This window comes from Plectrocnemia conspersa, unplaced genomic scaffold, assembly GCF_051122295.1.
Source record: "Plectrocnemia conspersa isolate PC_06_02 unplaced genomic scaffold, ASM5112229v1 ptg000013l, whole genome shotgun sequence".
NCBI lineage: Eukaryota > Metazoa > Arthropoda > Insecta > Trichoptera > Polycentropodidae > Plectrocnemia > Plectrocnemia conspersa.
This window is the reverse complement of record NW_028277177.1, coordinates 2,725,470-2,749,168: the sequence shown is the minus strand read 5'-3', so window position 1 is coordinate 2,749,168 and position 23,699 is coordinate 2,725,470. Positions and strand designations below refer to the sequence as shown.

General features: G+C 28.4%; 2 protein-coding genes across 8 annotated transcripts in view; one reads left to right on the top strand and one right to left on the bottom strand.

Annotated features, from left to right (window-relative positions):
* LOC148227007 (prominin-like protein) overlaps positions 1 to 4,476 on the top strand; it is a 72,281-nt gene extending 67,805 nt beyond the window's left edge. For 4 of the 6 annotated variants that reach the window (XM_088202742.1, XM_088202739.1, XM_088202741.1 and 1 more), the window contains 3 exons: positions 856 to 1,020; positions 1,542 to 1,634; positions 2,557 to 4,476. In XM_088202742.1, coding sequence (XP_088058868.1) covers positions 856 to 1,020; positions 1,542 to 1,634; positions 2,557 to 2,572 — 274 coding nt within the window. In that variant the 3' untranslated portion in view covers positions 2,573 to 4,476. Of the gene's footprint in view, positions 1 to 61; positions 1,021 to 1,541; positions 1,635 to 2,556 lie in introns of all 6 variants that reach the window. The other 2 variants (XM_088202740.1, XM_088202738.1) reach the window with 1 other exon arrangement.
* A 166-nt stretch (positions 4,477 to 4,642) lies between these two features.
* The window catches only part of LOC148227006 (sodium-independent sulfate anion transporter-like), a 35,578-nt gene continuing 16,521 nt past the window's right edge, over positions 4,643 to 23,699 (bottom strand). Inside the window, exons 1-11 of one of the 2 annotated variants that reach the window (XM_088202744.1) lie at positions 17,926 to 17,974; positions 15,977 to 16,344; positions 10,726 to 10,884; positions 10,397 to 10,663; positions 10,072 to 10,292; positions 6,779 to 6,956; positions 6,542 to 6,706; positions 6,289 to 6,476; positions 6,097 to 6,211; positions 5,887 to 6,032; positions 4,643 to 5,559 (exon numbers count right to left, since the gene is read on the bottom strand). In XM_088202744.1, coding sequence (XP_088058870.1) covers positions 5,182 to 5,559; positions 5,887 to 6,032; positions 6,097 to 6,211; positions 6,289 to 6,476; positions 6,542 to 6,706; positions 6,779 to 6,956; positions 10,072 to 10,292; positions 10,397 to 10,663; positions 10,726 to 10,884; positions 15,977 to 16,280 — 2,121 coding nt within the window. In that variant the 5' untranslated portion in view covers positions 16,281 to 16,344; positions 17,926 to 17,974 and the 3' untranslated portion in view covers positions 4,643 to 5,181. Of the gene's footprint in view, positions 5,560 to 5,886; positions 6,033 to 6,096; positions 6,212 to 6,288; positions 6,477 to 6,541; positions 6,707 to 6,778; positions 6,957 to 10,071; positions 10,293 to 10,396; positions 10,664 to 10,725; positions 10,885 to 15,976; positions 16,345 to 17,925; positions 17,975 to 23,699 lie in introns of those variants that run through there. The other variant, XM_088202745.1, reaches the window with a different exon arrangement.

Sequence of the window (23,699 nt, the reverse complement as noted above, 5' to 3'; positions counted from 1 at the left end):
AGATTATAATCTCTCAATTGTTTTTACTCCATTTTCGTTTATCTTGCTACAATGTTCATAGAGAAATTTCTTCTATCTAAATTCGCGTTATACTGTATATCGTATCATTACCATAATTGACCGCTCACAAGCCACGAGTCTTTTTGATTTATATATTATGTCATCAATAGCACTTATTTATTATTGTTAAATTGTTTTTTAGCATTACAATAATTAAAATTATATCAATGAATCCTTGCAAAAAATTCGGATACGCTTTCTGCACAACTATACAACATTGATGTTTAGTAATTTTCTTTAATAATGATTTTTTTGTTATATCATTTTTACTTGTGTTTAAAATTAGCATATCAATGAATATAAAAATGCTGATTTTAAATGCTAATCTTGTGTGATTGCTTCAAAACCATGCCATCCATCAATTACAAAAAAATATATTTTTAGCTTTATTTGTTCTTATGTATTATCTTCCTTTTGGGTTTTATACTTTCGATCTGATTTCAACAAGTGTACCTTATTTTTTAATTTATGTATTTTTTTTATTCTTACATTGTACATTATTTTTAGAATTACGAAAGGAAATCCATAAAATGTTCATATAATTCAAGTCAAGCAATGATTGTTGCTAAATTAGACCAAAGAGTGATTAACCGTTGCATCGATTTCTTTCCGTCGTTTCTTTTCTAATATTTTAGATTTTTATTTTCACTAATCGTTTTTGTTATTCTTTGTTTTTAATTAGTTTTAAGCATGATTTAATACTTTTTGCTTTATTTTTTTAATCGTATCTGTTGTATAATTTATTTTATACGTGTATAGATAAAATGTTAATTGATTGCTATTTGTATCGTTTAGCTCGCAACACATAGAAAAAACGTCTGGAGGTCGACGGCGTGACCGTGAGAGAGGCGAGAGAAGCGGCGCTGGCCGATCCAGTAGGCCACGGTCGGGGGACAGCGAGCCGCGCGCCCCCGTTCCGGAAGGCGCGCACCCAGCTCGTTTCAACGACATGGCACACAGGTATCGCCCATTATTCAACATATTTCATTCTAATCAGCTCTTAAACCACACATATTGGACATCTGTTTTTTAGTGGCAGATCAACGTCAACATTTTTTCTCAAAAATTATATGCCAAAATTAATAATATTATAAACTAAATAAATATTCATTTATTATATAAATATGTATATAATATAATAAAAGAAGAATTCTTATAATTAATATTAATATTGATTTAATATCAATTTTAAAATTAGTAATAAATAAATAAATGAATATAATTTAAAAAAATATATGAATATTTAATTTAACTTTTAAAGTTAATTTTGCTAAAATAGAATTTATTTCATATAATATAAAAAGAATAAATAGTTTTTTTTTAATTATATAGTATTTAATGATCATTAAAGTATTTAATTAAATATATTCTATTAAAATGGCTTGGACTATGGGCAACACATATTAAAATACATTTGGACTACAAACGGTTAACATATACCCTGCCACATAACTAGATCTAATATGTTATTATAATGACAGGCTCTGGGAGGATTTTCCAGCGGGCGGACCGCCTCGCTATCACGGTCCGGCTGAATATGAAAGACCTCCACCGTACTACTATCCGGGACCACAGTAAGTAATGTAAACTAAATATTAAGAAGTATTTATTGCTATTTTCTCCATACATAATTTTTGGGAGGAACAAAAAAGTTATATATTTAAATTTAAGATTAGATCGGCTTTATATGAGAACGAGTCAAATGTAAACCTTCGAATGGATCAGACAGTCAGCTGATTTTTTCACACTTCTAATGATCGATTTGGCATTGGCGCTTGGTAAGAGTTCAACTGAACTCTCTTATGTTCCAAGACCAAAGAAAACTTTTTAGCCAGTATCTCAGAATTGGCAATTTATAATGGTCCTTCAGAAAAGCTGAAAAACCATTATAAAATAACTTTTAACTGCTTGCATTAACTAATTTTGACAATAATTATGGGTGTTCCTAATACTAATACTATTGTGTGGTCCTAATACTTTACGCTATTGTCTTGTTTCCTTGTTGATGGATGATCAATTGGGTCATAGTAAATTAGCGTAAGTTTTAAGAATAAGCCCCCACATAATAATCATTAATTCTGATTTCCCAGATACAATAGAAAAACACTAAGATTCATATGAGATTCGAATTCATATTAGTTAACGCCTGTACCATTTGTCTCGCAGTTTATCGCATTTTTGAGGTTTTTATTAGACTCATTCTCGTATATTTATTTTTAGAAAAACCACTACAATTATTTCCTTTCCCTAGAAAATGATATTATGTTTATAATGAAAGCGTCTATTATGCGCCGATAAAAACTCAGTTATTTAACCCTTTGATTGCCGAGCCTCTTAGGATCACTATTATGTATGTATATGCTAATATCATACAGCTTATTAAAAATGTATACGATTATATTCGATATAAAAAATTTCGGCAATTAAAGGGTTAAACTCATTTTATTGTAATAAATATTTTTTTATCTGTAAATTAATATTTTTTCTCTTTTTCAGTAATGAACGATCTTAAATCAACAACGAATACAAGCATCGGATTATAACCGATATCGGAAAACGCACCCTGATGGACTCACAAACGTGTCGTTAATATTTTTATGATACTTTTTTTAACGACCTACGTAACGACTGGGCTAGTATGAAATTGAAATTGCTCATTTAATTACGATTATTATATATAATATAATATAACATACACAGTAAGACTTTTAAAGATGTGTATAAAACAAGTGTACGGTTAGCTATTTTAATTTTAGTCCATTTATATTGATTTTAAATTACAACCAAAGTATCTATTGGACTTGTGATTGTTTAGTTGTAGGTTAGTTTATTTTGTTTTGTATATTACAATGTTTTTTGTAACTTTGAAACGATCCTGTTCATATTTTTTTAAATATGAACACGGAGTGCATGTTTTATTATTGGACCACTGCCTAACTAAGAGCTATTGAAAGCTCTTATTTTTTGTAATTACGGTCTTCCTTTCGTGTAAAATCTCTCGATAAAATATTTTTGAATTTAAATAAGACAAATAGGTACAATAAAAATGGCCATAAGTGATCATTTTCAGCCATATTTATAATTATTTTTTTCACTAGTGAGAGATTATTTAGTACATAGAATAAAATTGAGATTGATTAGTAATATATAAAAAAAACACATATTTTTTTAATGGCAAAATTCCGTAGTTCTGTAAATTGGACTTTTTTCTCATGTTCGTATTCTCTTTAGTGTTTAATGTATATATTTCTCAATATATTATATATACGATAGGACTATAACAAATTCTATTCACTTTCCTTTTATATTATATTATCAATATTGTAGACTCGCAGGCCACGCCTGTTTTATATATACATATAATAGTTAAATTGTTAGGTTACGATACAGTCGTGTATGTAAATTAATTTTGTTTATAAATGATATTTTTATTAGTATAAATATCGTTTCACTCTTTGTATTTTTAGCTCAATTTATCATATCAAAATTATATTTGATTTTCTCGACTGAAATACGTCTGATTGAAAAATGCTCAGTGATGATTTCTACAATTCCTTCCAATCGTTTGGTTGTTGGTATATTGATGATGCAATGCTACAATTTTTCCGTAGTTTTGAATATAATTGTAAATTAAAAAAAAAATATTATCAAGTCTGAGTCACAAATTATCGATGTACCTAGAATCGTCGAACGTTTACGTTGAATTGTTTATATTATATATAAATATATGTGTGTGTATAAATAGTTTAATATGTAAATTTTGTCTTGCATTTACGTGTTAATTTTATGGCAAACTATGTACTGTGCCAACTTTCCGTTCACCGAAGTCACCGTTTAACTAAACTGATCTCATGATTTTTATACGTCGTTTTTAAGATCTAATCCTTCGAGTTTTAGAGGTGCTTTATTTGACTTTATCTTGACTGTTGATTCTTGTCCTAATTGTAATTTTATTGTAATGAATTTAAATGTAAGCTGCCATTATTGTAATCATAAATGTAACAACCAAATATCTAAATTTCCCATTTCTATCGCCGTACTGTTAGATGTATTTTCTTTAACATTTTTTTGCCAAAATAGTATTTATATGAAACACACAATATAAAGAGATTTGTGTGCACATGTGTTATTATTATTATTGATATAATATGATGATAGTCAGATATTTTGAAGAACGACGCATTTGAGGTTAGGTTTTTATCGAGCGATATAGCTCGTGGAATATATTATTATGTAAATATTAGTTAAAGGATCACTCGTGTAATAATCAGGCGCTTTTTATATCTAATATAAAAAATGTGAATTTATTTTATTATGTATTTTTTTCCCTTCGATATAAATGTTGATAAAACAATACTGAATGTGTCTGAAATGTAATTTTTAATAAAGGACTCCAATAAAAATAATATTTATAAAGCGAAAGCATATTATTTTATCCTGTAAAATAAATAATACACTTACGTAATTACTAAAATAGGACTTTTAATGAATATTAAATTATATTTTAATCATCAAGAATTATTTTTTATATACATAAATATTAATTCATAAAATAATGTATTATTTCATATTTTTGTTCAAATTTTTACGATAAATATATACAAACAATATATTATATAAATTTAGTACAATTGCAAATGTTCGATCAAATCGACAATGTCCCATCAGTCGCAGCGAATACGAATACGTCTTTTCTTCAATTATTAAATCAAATTAATAATTAATACTATTACATTAATAATCATAAAACAAACTAACCAATACAAAAAAATAATGATCGTAAAAATGTTGATTCGTCAACTTTCAACTATTTTGTATATGTAAATACATTGTCATAATGAGAGTATAATATACTTTCATTCAGCCGATCGATTACATTTTATATTGATATAAAAAAAAATACAATTACGTAAAGGAACAGTTTACAATCTAAATAATACTTAAAATCAATCAAAAATTCAATTGCAACTCTATATAATAAATCATGAACAATACTTAACTTATCTTAAACGCTACAGGAAACGATCAATATCGTATTCTTATGTACACTAATACATCACGTTTAAAAATCTTCACAGCCTTGTTCTTGGTCCTTCGTGTACGAACTAAATTACGCTTAAATCATCCGCTGACTGATAATGATATGCTCTTGCTTCTTACAGTATTTTCCCTAAGCATCATATCGAGTGCGGCCGCACATCGGCAGAACTTGAAATCTTTCGGCTGTACGGCCGTGAATATCTCCACCACGGATGGTTTAACATTATAGAAGATCAGGAGTTGATCGCGTGCTATGAAGTCGTCAATGAGCGATTTGAAACCCTTCGCCGCCGTAAAATCAGCTCCTTGAATGTGCGTAGCGTCGATGACTACAGGAAGACGAGATAAGGCTTGCTTTATACCAGCTTTTGAGATTAGGTTCCGTACATATTCCACAGAGGGGAAGGCCAAACTGCGATCTGGTGTGATCAATAGGTACTCAATGCCGCTTGGAATGCTCTGAAAATTTAATTATACCTTTATTAAATAACGTGCTACAACTGGGTCAACACAATCAACAAACACTAAATAAATAGTTGGACATCAGACTGAAATTAAAAATTATCGTAGAATTTATAAAAATTTAAGATATATCTTAAATCCTTGGTTGGTTACTTAGCTAATTGGTCATTATCTGTCGTGGTAAAAATATTTATAAAAATTATAATTCTAGACATGATATAAGTCCATATGAGATTCGAATTCAGTTTTTTCGGGTATAATTTACTGACTTATACCACTGGTTAATCTGATCCAGCAAATTTTTTAAATTAATATATTACTTACAATAGCTTTAGCGACGAGGACACTTGGTCTTGCAGAGGCGTAGAGTAAAAATATGATATTCAAAGTCACTCCGATGAAAATGCCGTATTCTAATCTCAATACGATGCTGAAGATGAATGTTACAATAGCCGGCACGACGTCAATTTCTATTTAACAAAAATCATTAATATCAATTGCGATTTAATCACGTTCTATTATTGAGAGTCTTACTTTTAGCCTTCCATATCGGTTTTATAACATGTAGCTCCACCATGAAGATAACAGCCGCTATTATAACAGCAGCAAGTGAAGATTTTGGAATATAATAGAAGTACGGAGTGAAAAACTATAAATATATTAATTATCATCATTGATTGCCGAATCATTATTATTTATTAACAATATTATATATCAAGATCATACCTGCAACGACAATAACACAATAATTCCCGTATAGATGCCTCCGAAAGTTGTTTTAACTCCGGACGCATTATTTACAGCTCCTCGCGATAGAGCGCCAGAAACAGGCATCGAACCGACGAAAGCCGATCCAATATTACAAAGACCGATTGCCAACATCTCTTGAGTAGCATCTACTGCTTTACCTTCAGCTATTAAAAATATCTCACATTAATAATACAGTACTGATACAACATAAATAATTTAATAAACTTACAGAAGACATTCGCCAATGCAATATTTTCCAATATAGATAACAACGGAACTATAAACAGAGACGTTCCTAGTGTTGACACTATTTCGGAAAAAACGTAAGTTCGATTTCCAGCTGTGATTTCGAATGGCGGAAGAGTTATGTTTGGCAGTCCACCTTTAACTTCACCTGTTGAATTATTTTATATGTGATAGAATACATTGTTTGTTATATTAGTATATTTATTTAAGAAAAACGTACCTGTTAAAATGAATGGATATTGATCATGGACTGAGAAAGCATAAGCGAGTCCTGCAGATACTACGACTACGATTATGTTTCTTCCTGTAGAAATGGCCCATAAGAAATGAGAGAATATAGATGCTACATTAGAGTTTTCGTTTGCAGGGTTGTGACACGCTGGGATGTCTTTTATTTTCTGGAATTAATAATTATTTGCGGTAAGTATTATTATATAATTATGAAAGCTAAACAGTCTAAGGAAAAAACCATGTCGAAAATGAGTTATAATATCAACTAAAATTGGTTTCATATGCTCTTTCAAATGCACACAATACTCAAAATATATCGGCAATTAAAAAACATGTTAATGGGAGCTAAATATATGATTTACATACAATTACCTAGTTAAAATGTTTTTGTCATTATTACTTCAAGACGATACAAACTACTGTTACATAATTCTGTGGAAGAATTAGATAAGACGTTATATTCAAAATAAATTATATTTTAACGGTGATAATTTTTGAGGTTAGGTTATATATGCCCTTCATAAAAATATCGTTATCTATTCATTGATGATTTAATAAACATATTTTCATAGCTCAAAATGGCCTAAAAGAGGTAGAATCACCAATTGATTGGCATATCAACTACATTTTTTTATAAGAAGCAAATATATCATTTATGGTTCAAGTTATATGTTCCTTCCATTATCTGTTTTGACTCCAATAAAATACAATTATTTTATTTTTTATGCATAAATAAAAGAATTAGGTAAGTAATGATATTTGTAAAAAAACTGTATTCTAATGATAATAATATTTGAGGTTATGTTATGCATGTCATTCATAAAATTATGTAACGATTCTTAACAAGGATAATATATTCTTGCCTTAAATATGTTTTGACATTTGCCTTATAGGTTCTGTAAGAGAATAAAATTATGATATGTTACATGAATAAGTGTAAGAATTAGGTAAGACATGATTTTATTTTCATTAAATTTAATTTAAGCAAAAGCATATGGTAAAACTATTTAAGGTTATGTCATGCATTCACTTCCTAAAAAAATGTTAGTTATTTTTAAATTTAAAAAAATGCAATTATCAATTTAAAAAATTCTAATCATCTCGTAATTGTGTTTAATATAGTAAATACACTATTTCTTCGAGATTTGTAATTATTTAATTTATTATGTTAAGACTAAAATCGACGGGACCATCCGTGATCGTTGCGACGAAATTTGTAGCAAGTTCCTGCTAAAAGCTTATAAAACTACAATAATTGCTTTATTTTTGACTTTGCAACGAGGTTTATTCTCGTCGGGCAGTGACGTCATTTCAGCTTTATCCAGGCAAAATTTCGTTTTTTAATATTTCCATTTCATTAGGATTCATAGTATTTCATCAATATTATGCATTTTTCTAGTTAAGTTCAAGGGGGTCCCTGTATAGAATCCACGTCAAAAGCAATAAAATCGGGCCTCGCTATCGCAGTTGAAACGATTCATAATAAAACTTTTTATAACAATATTACTACTCAAAATAAGCGAGAATCGAATGAAACATATCTAAACCAAATTTTGACCAATAGGAAAGCGTAAAAACAATTATCACTCTTCAGAAGTCAAAAATCCACGTCAAAAGCAACAAAATCGTGCCGTCGCCGTTGCGAATACATTTTGACCACTATCCGTAGCAATATCTGTAAGGATGGTTATAATATTTTAAAACATAGTGTAATATAAGTGCAAACTAACTATAGAGCAACATGCGTGCTGCGATATCTGTCTATATTTCTTCTTCTGGCTATTTTCCCCCGAGAGTTAGGTTGGATTAATTTTAAAACTCTCATTAGGTCAAGTTGGATTTGGTTTATTCGTGTAGGTTAGGTTTGGGTTTAAACAGCAAATGTTCGTTTCGCAACTGTCAAATTGAGCTCCATAAACATTTTTGAACGGCATATAATTTCACTAGCTCCTTTCAGATAAATTATATTTTCGCTATTAGAAATATATATCTACTGGTGAAAATGTTTTTGAACTTCACTAGTAAAAATATAATTTCACCGAAAAATACACATTCACTATAACATGTATACATCGCATTTAAATAAATAATGATAAGTTTATTCATTTTAGCTTTTACCAGGAGGGGGGGGGGGACAAAAGTTAGCTAGTCAGTGGCCGTTTTTTTTAAATTTTGATTTTATTAAAATTCATAGTATTTCATTAAATTACTTGAATTTTTTGCCCAAATTCAAAGGGGGGGGAGGGTGCAAATGCTTCTACCTGCTCCTGTATTAAATGACGTCCCTGTGTCAAGCATATCAGTTGCAAAATAACTACTAGCAAGCCGAATGGTCGGTGCCAAATACCAAGAACTATGTCAATTTACATAGTGTTGCCATTACGCAAAAGCGTTGCACTTACAGAGTTCACTTTACTCATATCTTGACGCTTCCACTACTTAGTATCCGATTTTTTAAAAACTATAACGCGAATTCAAGCGGTCGGATCCATTAAACATCTTCAGAAAAAATTGTGAACAAGCATCATTGGAAACACATGTCATAGAGTGACGACTTTGGCAGTATTTACTGTTCTCCAATTTTTTGATAGGTATTCTATTAGGGTAGAATAATTGATCTATTAGACAATAATAAAGAGTCTGGTTCTGCCCTAAGTATTTATAAGCCAAAACAATGGTACTGAATCATTTCCATCAGGAATATACTTATTTTAGACACTTCAGTTAAAACTTGACAATTATACCACTTCGCTTTCGACTTGGAATAAACAAGGGTTAATCCGAACTAGCACTAAGCAGATCTACGTTGAGTATAGACCGAGACAACCATTGGAAACGCGAGAAAGCAGCTGTATTTTACTTATAAGTAAGACTAAATTCAGTTAAAATTACGGCGAGAACAAATTATATAGCGAATTTCAAAGCTGTTTTAAATTAAAAAATAATGTATAATAAAATAAATGCGTGTTCTGCAAGGTATAGAAAAGTACGCCATTTTACAAAATAGCAGTTTATAAAAATTAATGTATTTTCAAGGTAAATTAACTAGTACAAATATCGCTGGGTGTAGCACTAAATAAGAAAGGAAAGCTCATAAAAAATGTGCTACAGAGACAGAAAACACTTACTATTATTGCACTACTATAGGAGCAAAAGACAGATATAAAATAAAAGTCTCTTGAACTAATATAACTAAAATATTTTTTGCCGGATGATCGATTTGCTGATTAATTAATACTCTTCTATCGTCAATTTATATTAAATAAAATTTTATATTATTACCCTTAATATCAATAAAACGATAATGCAGATAACTCCCAATGTAGTATCCCACGGTCTGGAATCTTGTATGTTTTCATATAATCTTTGGACGACATCAAGAAGTTTTCCACCGGGAAATTCCAAGCCAAGGATATCTTTGACTTGTGTTAAGGCGATGATGATGGCGGCGGCAGAAGTGAATCCAATTGATACCGGTCCGCTTATAAAATTAATTAAAAACCCTACAAAAAATATAATTTTATAACTTAGTGTTCGTTGTTACAATTGAGTCTGAATTATGATTCAAATACAGATTATAGATTAATGAATATAAAAATATTTTTACCTAATTGCAATATTCCCATGAGCAATATCACACATCCAGATAAGAAACACAATGTAATGGCAAGCTCTGGACTAACATCCCGTATGTTTTCACGTGTGAGAATAGCAGCAATAGCCGTTGGTCCCACAGCGGAGTCTTTGACTGATCCGAATACTGTATATATGAAACACGCCATGAACGAAGAGTATAATCCAAACTGAGGAGGCAATCCTGCTACGTTTGCATATGCTATTGCTTGTGGTATTACCGTTAATCCCACCGTCACACCTAAATAAACAAATTGTTATTGAATACTTTAATTTAATAATGATAACAATGTAATTGTATACCTGCGATCAAATCTGATACAGCAAAATTAAGGTTGTAGTTAGGTAGCCATGATATGATCGGAACTCGTTTCTTGAGTGTTTTCAATGAACAACTCCTCTTAGCCCATCGGCCAAATCTTACGACTGGATTATTGTCAGTTATGGTCTCACCACTCACATCTGAAAAGTTTGATTGGTAGATAGTATAATAATTGATAGATAATAGCTAATTGTAAAATGTAACAAAAGAAATCCAAAAACATACATATAAAATACAATTTGAATTAGAAAAGTGAATAAAATTATAATTTTGGTCTTAATGTATGAATTTGTTTCCTTATTCTATTATGGAAACCGGCAAAATTTTAATTTCTGCAGATTGTCCTAGCAATACTATTATTACATATGTAAATGTACACATCTCCGTACATTATTCCCTAGAGTTATACATATTTTTTATACCTATCTACTCCATAGCATTAAATCTATATGCATCTTTATTTCTTATTAAAATACTTTTATAACATATTATTTTCAAATCATTATTTTTAATATTAATCAAACATTTTACTATTCCAATTTTTATACAACTAATGCTCTACTTTTATTTAAAACTAATCTCATTGCCCTGTTTTGTATTTTTTGTAACGTCTTACCTGATTCCTTAAGTATATATATATAATATTGTTGAACAATACTTCAAATGAGACAATGTAATACTGTTGGAAATTGCGTTTTTGGTTATATTACCAGTGAAGTTATATTTTCACTAGTTTAATTTCACAAATTCAGCCAGGTAAAGTGTATCCAATAATTGATTTACAATTTCACTGCACAGTATATATTCACAAACGGATATACAAAATTGTGATGTCACATTGTTTGACAAAATACTACAATATTTCAGATTAATTAAACCTAACCTAAAACTAACCTTAACGAATTAACATAATAAATGCTTAAAATTATAATCAAGTAGGTTTTGGTTAATTCGTCTAGGTTAAATTTTGGTTTCAACAGCAAATGTACACTTGGCAACTGTTAAATTCACTATCGTCAATCAGTTATTCTATCACACGTGAAAATGAATTCGGATATGATTTCACTGAAACGCCAGTGAAAATATAACTTTACTGTTACATATATAATTTGTTTTTGATTATATATTTCTATTGTATAATTATATACAACTATTATTAAAAATATATTTAAAGTTAATAATCATACATTTAGCTTTACTTTTATTTAATTTAAGTACATTAATCTTTAACAACCCACTTAATTCGATATATAAGTTATCGACAACTACTTTAACACTACTTTATATTACTTATAACATTATAATGAATATATTATAAGCAAATATGACAGCAATTTATATCCTTGTGGTACACTGGTATGAATGAACATAACTTTTTGCCTTCCATTTTTTAAAAAATAATTATCAAATCATATTAAAGTTATTTATGTTTATATTTTTCAATTTCTTTAAGATTTTATATCTATCCAAGGTTTCAAAAACTTCAAGAAATAGAGCTACAGTGATCTTGTTATCATTCTTAGCGACAAACTAGAATGCTGAATGTTTCTTCCCGAAGCTTGATTGTTGTTCACATCAAATATTCTGTTAAATTATGAATTACTTTAGTTGTCTGATGATTGCTTACTTTTCCTTCATTTTTTTGGCATAGGTGTAATATTAGCCATCTTTAATTTTTCAGGTACTTCTACTTTGGAAGTTATGTGCTATCATATATACTAAAAAATATCTTCTTCGGAGAGTTAAATACTATAATATATACTAAAACTAAATAACGTAATTTTGATTTAAGTATTTCATATGTTTTTTAATTTTTTTAGTATTATTTTTAATTTTCAATTTGGAAAATTTAAAATTGATTTGTATTTTTTTTTGTAGAATTTATTTATTTACTTTTCATAAAAGTTCTTTTAAGCTATTCTCAAAGATTTGACAGATAAATTTCTATACTAATGATTTATTTTATGATTTTTATTATAACTATACTTTTTACATAATATTCAATACAATACGGAAATTAACTGTTGCATTGATTTAAAGTAAAAAAACTTGCAATTGTATATATTATATATTTTTTATATTGCACATTCTAGCATTCTAAATATTTTTTTACTTTTAGATAAAAAAATAATTGAAAGCAATAATAATTCTGATCGATCACCACAAAATTTCCTAGTTTCGGGGTCACCCGTTGAGCATGAAACTAAACTTTGTCACAATTACTTGTTGCGTAATATTTTTTTTATATATATATTTTTGTTACTTAATTACGCCGGTGTTATATAAGCGCGCGTGACGATCGGAGAGTTTTCTGGATTAGTGCGACTTGCAAATAAACTGAAATAAAGTACAGTAGGTATCGACATGAATACAAAGGGATCAATACAGGTGCCGAAAAGTCGGTAGTCAAATTACAAATACTCGGTGACAGCGTTGCCAAATCTCCAGCTGTTGGAAGCATGACCATATTATAAGAAAAGTAACATTAGTCGTAACGCGAAAATTTATTATTAAAAAAGTAACAGACAACAAAATGTTCTGTTTTCGCCCCAAATCGTCGCATTGGCAAAAACTGTCAAAAGAGAATATGATGATTAGCTGATATTTGCTCGGTATAATCCACTATAGTTTAGCCTAATTAAAATGAATCTCTTAAGATACAATAACAAAACAATTTTTATGCATAAATCAAATTAAAAATAATGTACAGTGGAACATAAATACATAAGCAAACCTCTATGGTTAATTAGACCTAACAAAAACTTCACAATTGCACTTTAAAATACGCGTTCCGTTGCAAATGTTCATATTTTTACAGATTCTGATAGTTTAGTTCAATCAAAAATGACCATTCTCGCAACAATTATTACGTTGTTTGTATGTTTTTTAACGTACAATTTGTTAAGCGTTCACTTCCTTGCTGACAAAATTGTTCGAACGTCGGTAATTATTGATTGTCACGTGCAGCATTTAGTGACAACTCGTTTGTAATAATCTTGGTTATTATTTCAGATTAGAAACAGAAAATTGACGTTGCTGAATTTCAGATTGATCGTCAAAGCATAAGCGACCACTTGACAGTGAAGAACCTTGGTAAAGACCTTGTTTCATAGTGCAGTTGTTCTTGATTATACACATTAATAATTATTAGATTTCAGAAAAAAGATAAGCTTCAGTCGATACAACATATGTTTACTGCAACTGTAATTACACAGCATATAAAACTTCTCTACACTTTTTCACAAAGATAGAATAACTTAAAAATATTTATGTAAAATCATCCGCTAATATCAGATGTTTTTTTATTTACCGTCTCGTTTTAATTGCTTTCTTATAATTATAATATGCCATTTTATCTATGTAAAATTTTTTAAATAATACAGTAACAACTTTTTTTGACTTATATTAGCAACTAATTATTTTACAAATACAAATTTCCATAAATGATCAGTTAAAAAATAAAAAAGTAATCAGTATTAAGTAATAAAATTGAACAGTAAAATAAAATAAGCGATCAGAATAAAAAAAAGAAATCGTCAGTATATAATTCAGCTTTTGATCAATAGAATAAAAAAAAATGGTCCTTAAATATAAATGATTAATACATATATTAAATCATTAGTATCCATTGCTCAGTTGTCAGTATTTAAATAAAATTATATTTATAAGAGTATTCTTTTAGAAAACTCCTAGGAAAAAATTATAGTTATAATCCATATATTAATATAATACTTATGAGTGTATATATAATATGTACGAATAATATAAACATACGTACATACATATATGATAACATTTTTAATGACATTTTTAAATAGCAGATATGTTTTTTTAATGACTGCTATTTTAGAAAAATATGGTAATTTAAGCTGGCTAACGAATTTAGCCAAGATATTTACAAAAGCTATTTTTAAGAAAAGTTTCATGGCAATCTGCTTAAAACAGTTATCGTTATATACTTATATCCCATATGAATGTCATCAAAAAAAGACATTTTTTATATATTTTTTTATATATTTATATATTTTTTTCCTTCTTTACATTTTTTCTTTATTTTTTCAAAATATATTTAATTTTTTAAAAGCCGCTTTTATTAAACAAGATAGAGAACCAAGTTGTATTTTTCGGAAACTAAATAATATTTGTATGGTCAATTTTTTGAGAAAAATCCGATTAAACTATGGTAGTTATTGTGGTCACAAAAATTGTTATATTTAATATATGTACATAAATATGTATGTATATATTTTAAAAATAAAATATCTTGACATTATTTTTACGTTTATTTATTTATTGTATTTTATTTTTACTCAAATTGATTTTTTTTAATTGTTGGAGTAGACGCCATTTTGAAACCGAATATTTATAAAGGCAATTTTAATGTTTTAATTAAATCCTATAGAAACTAAGGCAGCAATCTTGATCACACAAACAGTTATATCCTGTATTGAAAATTATATATTTTTTATTCTATTATAAAATATATTTGCTTTCTTTTAGATTGTTTACCAAAATTATAGTTCTTATATTTTTTATTTATTTTTAAACGGCTGCTATTTTTTACAAAGGATTAAAATACGATAATTATCTTGTCCTCAAAAAACCTCTAACGTTATTTTGTATAATATATATATAAAAAAAATATATTAGAATATTTTGCATTTCTAAATCTAAAAAAATATAGCATTACAATAATTATTAGTGCTAATTTTGCAACAACCATAATATTGATAATATGATAACAGTAAATTTCCGTATTATTGGTTTTGTTTTATTTTATCGCTAACGGTTAACTAATTACATAATCATTTTAGAGATAATTTCTAGTTATGTATTTTGCCTCAAACAATAGTATAAATTTATCCTTAGATGATTTTTATGGTATAATATTAATTTAAATATTAAATAATTAAAATTAAAAAAAAAACTTTTTTTTTATTTGTACTAATTGACAATAAGGTTAGCTGTTTATTATCTGAAATATATTTTGTATAAGCCTTACATAGAAATGATTGAATCAAATATTTTTAATGAATAATGAAATTGTATGCTAATGCATAAATAATTCTATAGCATGAATTCATTATATTCAATGTTTAAAATAATTGAAGATAAATAATAGAACAGCTAGTGACATAATTAGAGCGACTCGTCCAAAGTACTGCAAGAGTGCAGCGCCCTCAATTAAATTATTACAAAAAAAACATATAAATATTTAATTATTAGACTCACCTATCAAATATCCTCCACTAAAACGATTGTCCGTCTTGTCGCAGTCTCCCACGTAAGCGTTATTTGTGGCACCACTAAGGCACTCTTCCGAATGCTTCACATAACACCCCATGGTCCTTAAACCCCCCGCAAAAACACCATCGTTCATTGTCGAGCTGCTTCCTTCCTTTCCAAAGCCCAAAACAACGTCTGGCCTGGTAGATCTCTCTCCGCTGATGCTGTCGAATCTCTTCTGAGCGTAGCGACTGTTGACCGAACTTGACTCTGCCTTGTCTCCGTCGTCATTCAGTTTGTACTTGGTCATTTCTATGACAGCATAAGGTTCAATGGAAGATGTGACTTCGACTGCGTCTCGGCGTCGACTGTCTCTGCGGAAGAAGCATGAAAATGAGGCATTAATTCATGAAGCGAAGTGAAACGCGAACGTAATTAGGGACCAGCGTCCGGTTTGGCTGGTTGTTATTAGTCATTCTTCGATAATCCATCGGCTGAACTAGACGATGGACGATGACCAAAGACGAAGACGATGTTATAAATAGCATATATGTAATAATGTGCAATAAGAAATCTTGATACACAGCTTCCAATTAAAGTAACGAAAGACAAGTTTATTGCTACACGGCTTGCGCTATATTAAGATATTTAAGACGCGTTTCAGTCATTGTTTTTATTGTAATTAAATTTAATAAATGATAAATAAATCTTTTCGGATGTCATATGAACAGGTGAGCTTTGAAAGACCTATGTAAAGAATATTGTAGGCCGAATTAAGGCTTCACAGAAAACTTATGTAATCTCGCGACGCGCAAATTTTAATTAGTATCAACGGTCGTAATTTAAGAAGATGCACAATATTTGTATTCGTTGTAAAAGGATGTAAAAAAATATTTATTTTTGTATCAATTTTGCAGAAGCAACATGCTAAAAAGATATTAAACAAAATAATTAAAAAATTTAACTAAGAAAAAAGTTGAGTGGCAAAGTGGATAATGATAATAAAGTGAAGCTAGCTTGAAAGATTTCCCTCATATTTATGATTGTGGTAAAGATTATTTGGGGCTAAGAGTATGCATTTCAATTTTAATGGTCACCACTGTCTCAATCAAAATGTATTTTATAAAATTAGAAATAGTGTACAAAGTTTTTAAAAGATAATAATTATTATTTAAATACGATATATGGGGCCGTGCAGTGATAAATTTATTATAAAAAATAGTAAATATTCTGTCGTTCGTGGTATATGGAAATTTGAATTTCTAGATCGATTTAAGTGGGAAAATATACTAATGAGTCATTAAGGGGATCGAACTCAAGAACCTTACATATGTTTTTTAAAGTAAACATTGACTCTAGAATAATAGAAAAAGTAGGAATTAAAATTCAATCAGACAAAAAACTGAATTAAACACTTTGTATAAAATGAAAAGTTATTTGTATGAGAAGAAAGTTCGTATCGTTTTATGGGCAATTACTACAGCTGTATCTACAATTTATTAACAATTTTGAATAAATAATACTTTTACACAATAATTTGATTTACATATTATTTAACAACCGAGTTGAGGAACCTCATAGTACAAATAGTAAAACAAATATAAATAGAAACTTTCTACATTAGCAAGTAGTACAAGCGCATAAAATAGATAGGTAACACAAGGATGTATGCATTTTAAAATAAAACAAAAAATCTAGCACTCGAGTTTAGGCAAATAAAAAAATTGCAAAGATCCTTGAACTGTTGGATTGAAATCGATTATTTTCGCAATGTGCTGGAGTACATTTACCGCAACACTGTTTAAAAAAATAAACGTTTATTGCAAACTATCATAAACACATAATAAAAAAAAACATTATTTTTTTATGGCTATGAATCAAAATTATTTTTTATGAACTAGAGATTACAAAAATTCATAATCTCTCAGTTTTATATAAATTAAATTTAAACTCACTATGTTTTTTTAATTAACGTCTATACAACTCGAACGTAGCTAAAAGACTGAATCAGATTGGTCAGATGCATCGACTATTTATACGTGCAAAAATATTTTTCCCTTTAGATGGCCATTCATTATCTTTGCAAAAGAGTGATAATTACGCGCAATGATTAACCGTGATAATCACACCTAAATACACAAGACGACACGTCCAAACCGTACACTTATCACATACATATATAATTATTTAATTATTATTTTACGAGCTACTTCCCTTGACATTAAATATCTGATGCTATATAAATGTATCAGTGTTCCGCGTTCTCATAAAAAAATTAGCAATTCACCGTTTGTTTATTTATTCAAATGCAAACGCCACACATGATGATATTTCTCAATCGAAAGTCTGGATTAAACCAGTTTTGCAGATTTATCATACGCTCGGCGCGTTTAACCGGATTGGTATTTATTAGATTTGAAATAGATCGTGAAAGTTAAATATAGGATACGCTTAAGGGTCGTAATTGTTTGTGTACATTTTTTATTATGCAATAGCATAAAAGGGGAGATTTACAATAAAACGTGTATGGCCACTTTTCAGCGTGTTATATTATACGTAGAAGTTGAATTAAAAAATGCGTCGTCCATTAAAAGTGATTCAAAATGGATGAAGATACATTTAAAAACTAATAATATAAAAAGTGCATGGGCATTTTTCGACGTGTTATACGTAGAATAATTAAAAAAGTGTTGTCCAATAAGAGATGGATAATGACATTTAAAAAAATACAATAAAAAGTGCATGGTCACTTTTCATGGTATTAAGTCTCAGATGTTAATTAAAAATGATTTGAATAAAACAGATAAACAATATAATTAAACATTTAACTTTAAAGTGTATAAACTTTTTTAACGTAAATACGAAATCATTTTATAAATAAATATTTAAATACAGCACACATTTTTTTGATATCTACACCACTAAAAAAAACACTTGGCGTGTGTTCCTGTCTTCCCTTCTACTTTTTGACACGGGTCGTATTTTTAAGAACATATTTCGATATTTTAAGGTTATTTTTTTATAAATACTGTCATTTATTGCCTTTAACTTTACGAAGTATAAGGTTTTTATGTTGCATATATATTTTTAAATCACCACTGCTCTAAACGAGGTTTTACAATTTGTGCAATGATAAATAATTTTATATCAAAATATCGGTTTGAATTAGCGTGCTTTAAAGGGTCGTCTCGGTCGATTTGGCGTAGCTTCGATTAGTGCGATTATGATAAATTTTCGTTTATTCCAAGTCAGAAGCGAAGTGCTTAATTTCCGTGTGAGAAATCGTAGTTCTGTTTCAAGTTCTGTCTAAAGAAAGTTATTTAGGACATCAGTGTTCTATTGATTCGATAATTTAGGGCGGAACAAGACTCTTTGTTATTGTCTAAAATAGATCGTGTAGCTGCGTAACAGTAAATTTGAAATAATCCGCGAATGTTGTGTTTGTGCACCGCATTCCTTCGCATTTGGCTCCGACTTGTTAGTGTAGATATTTTAGAACTAATTTTTGTCTGTGTTCAAATAAGATTCATGGTTTTTCGTACTTTAGAAGTGTTAACCGTTTTATAGACATCTGCTCGTATACGCAATATAACCTCGTTTTTATAGAAAATTTAAGAGATACAAATCAATCAGTTTTTGGACCTTTTGAGTATTTTGCGGCTAATATCATCGCAACGATTATGTATGGTCCCGACACTATATATTGTATATAAAACTAAAGAATAATTTTATAATAGTATTACATTTAAAACAAGGATATGTTAACTCTTAACAAATATGGCAGATTGTTTTTTTCAAGGATTATAATACGTTATATCAAGGGGAAGGGGGATTATAAATGAATCATTTATATGAGCCGTATTTAGCCGCGCTGCATGATATTTTTGTTTTTTTTTCACAAAATTGTATTTTTTTTCAATTTTTAATGTTATGTCGCACTGGACAATGTTTTTGTGTGTTACTGTCTTAATGGAAATATAGTATAGGACAATCCCTAAAATTGATATGTATTTATTTTATTTTATTTATTTAGTCTTTAAACAATTAGCTATATTAGCTAAATAAATTAATAAAATAAATAATAATTTAATTTAGTTCTACTCGCTAATCCGCACATCAGCATTTGAGTAGCACTGTGTTGCTTCTATTTCATTAATATGTGAAATAATTAGGTAAGACATAAATTTATTTTCATTAAATTAAATTAAAATGGAAGCATATGATAATAATATTTGAGGTTATGTTATGCGTCCCTTCTTAAAAAAATAGTTTTTGGAATGAAATATAGTAGTTCAATTTTAATAATTGTTTTAAGCTATATTTGTGTCAATTAACATATTATTGCCTTTGTATATTATTAGAACCATTAGCTGTGCCAGGCGTTGCACATTGCATTAGCAGGGGTTGTCAACTGCGAGTTGCGTCACATTTCGGTGAAAGGTAAACTAAAAGAATATAATCGATATTTGACAAAGATATTAATATTCATGTGGTGATAAATAAAAATAAACACCGTTCCGAGTTAACCGTTATGATTAAGACTAATGTGCAAGAGTCAAGCATGATTTCGTGTCGAATTTGGTAAATGAGCCGCTTAAAAATATACATGCACTATGTGTAATGTATTTCGTTTTAAGTCACAAAATTACTTTTGTGCCTATAATAAAAAAAAACTCCATATTGTAAATGGCGGTGTACTTGTTTTTTATATGGATAGTTGTCTTTTAAAAATCGCCTCAATGACATTCTCAATGAAAAAATAAACAATATATGGACTAATATTTATTAAAAAAAGGATCATGGTCAGCACTGGGTCAGATAAGGCCAAAGACCTCACTTTATCTAATACATTAGAATATTAGTTGTTATAATAAAAAGTGCAATTTAATTTTAAAATACTTCTTTAATGTCATGTAAATTTTACAGTTGCTAGTACGAAGTAGCGCTACACTGAATCTACCGAGGCGACCATAATAAGCACGAGAAAACATATATTATTTTAAATAACAAATCATTCTTAAGCTCAGATATTTTTATTAATAGCTGATATGAAAATTAAACGTAGTTTCTAGGGTCGCCATAGATAGACTAAGAACAGTGATGACATTGTGATCAGTTTGATTGGAGGTCACAAAAATGAAAAGGTCGCAAGCGAATATTTTAGATAAATATATACAGATTGTTAAGTTGAGAGCTAAAAAATTCATAAGGTAAAATTTTATATAAATATAAGTTAAAGCTCAATACTGAAAATTGCTAATTCAATATCGCCTTATTATTACAAAATTGATAGTGCAACATCACCTTATTCCACAATATTCTAATTTAGAATTAATATTATTGTGAAACGTGTAAGAAAAAATAAAAGTCGTCATTGAAATATTGCAAAAATATTTCGCTATTGCTTCACTTGGATACTAAGTTTACAAACGCTACTGATAGTTTACCTTCCGACTAATTTACTTCCGATTTTATCGATTCTAAATATTTCACTATAATTTTTATAGTTGAACTTAAATTTACACGACGAAGATTAACTGTAAATTAAAAGTTTAATGAATAAATGCTAATATGTTTTAATGTATTGAAGGTGAAATTATGTATGTTTTAGTTTCAGGAAATATTTGAGAACGAAGGTCATTAAGTGACCAAACCTCAATAGCGAAAGTGTGGACAATTATTATTGCAAGAAATTGAACAGAATATATGTTATTGACATTTGCGGTTACTAAAAATATTTGTACTTATTTATTGTATTGTATTGAATGAATGTTGTATTTTTTTTATAAAGAAGATGATAACCGGTTTAATATTATAAACTGGTAATGCATAAAATTGTAAAAAAACCTCTTTCTAAATTTCTCGTTATAATCACTCGATGTTTTTATGGTGAAGTTAAATTAGTATTTTTTTGATAAATAAATAGCAAAGATTAAACATAAATATGAATTTTGATAAGATTCAAAGTGAAAATATATAACTTATTTTTGAAACAACATGATTCAGTATAATAAAATATATAATTATGATCATTATCATATTTAAAACAGGTGACCCATAAATAAGATAATTGTTATCTGCATATAATCAATAGCAAAAGTATGTCTTATTATCATTTTAAATCAAATAATACATTTTTGTGTAACTAAGATAATAACTTTCTAATAGTTTACATTCATGTAAATAACACTCAATTAATGTGAAATATTAACCATAAAATCTAAAAGGCTAACTTAAGTATACTATGAATAATTTCTATATTTTTCACGAGACATTTCTGAAAAAGGCCTTCGATGTAGTGCGTCAGTAAATTGTGACGTTTCACTTTGAAAGCCATAACATTATTTAAACAATAGGTGACAATAAATATTTAGACACGTTTTTAAGCAGCCTAATCAACCGTGCATAATCGAACAAGTGTTTTAATGTTTGTCTTTTGGCACACGAATGCAAATTAGCGTAATTTACGCGAAAGTCAAACACGAATATTAAATATTGCAACTTTCATACTCATCTATTCAAGCTTTCAAATGAGACCATGAGTGTCACAATAAAAACGGGAAAGAAGCGTGATGATATGCCTTGAATTACAGAATCGCAATTTGCATTATTTACATCGACAGCTAGAGGTGGTGAGAGAAAAAATAAACAATCTACCGCTTAATCTTTTGCGTAATGTTAAGTAACCCATACACGTACGGTAAATGTTTATATTGCAAATAGAAACCAAAAATAGTATATTTATAATACTTATTATATACTATCAATTTTGATACATTAAAATAGCACTGAATGAAGTTTTTTTATTTCATTTATAATTTTAAACTGATATTTAAATCAGTCATATTAGTAATAAAGGCCATTTGCATTTTTAGATATACATTGAAAAATAACAGTAAAATATAATACAAAATATTTTTGTACAAAAATCTAAAAAATAGTTTAAGAAATATGTATGTTAAAAAAATACATATTAATCTATCCGCAATCAGAGCTTTACTGACCGTTTGTCAAAAAGTTACTGACCATATAATATTGTTTTGTGCCAAAGCCACTGAAGTTAAATTATTATAAATTTAATGCTTTATTTTTTAAATAAAATGATCAGTAATATTATTAATTAAAGGCCAGTTGATAATTTGAATGGAAAACTATTTTTTTCAGTAACTTTTAAATAACCAGTCAGTGCGTTCTCAAATTCATAATATTATTCGAATAATTACATATATTATGTCAGTAATTGCATTTGAATCTGGTCAGTAGTTTTATTAAATATTCAGGGTTCGCATGTTTACAGATAACGACATGCATTTTAAGACATACGTTGAAATAGATTAGTAAAATCTGATATAAAATATTTTTCTACAAAAATCATATGTTAGTATAGGTATGTATGTATGTTATAAAATGAATATAATAATCGCTTATACGGATTAATAGAAGCAAACATAACTTTACTGACCGCTTGTCGCAAAGTTACTGACTATATAATAATAATATTTCCGACCGTTTTGTTTCAAAGTAATTAAAAATTAATTATTAAAAAGACTGAATTTGAGGCTTTATTTATATAAATGAAATGATTAGTAATATTAATAGTAAAAGGCTAGTTAATATATATATATTTTGACAAAAGGTTATAACATATTCTAATTCGTAATACTATTAGATTTATGTCACTGATTTTATTTAAATCTGGTCAGTAATGGATTAAACAGTCAGTGATTTT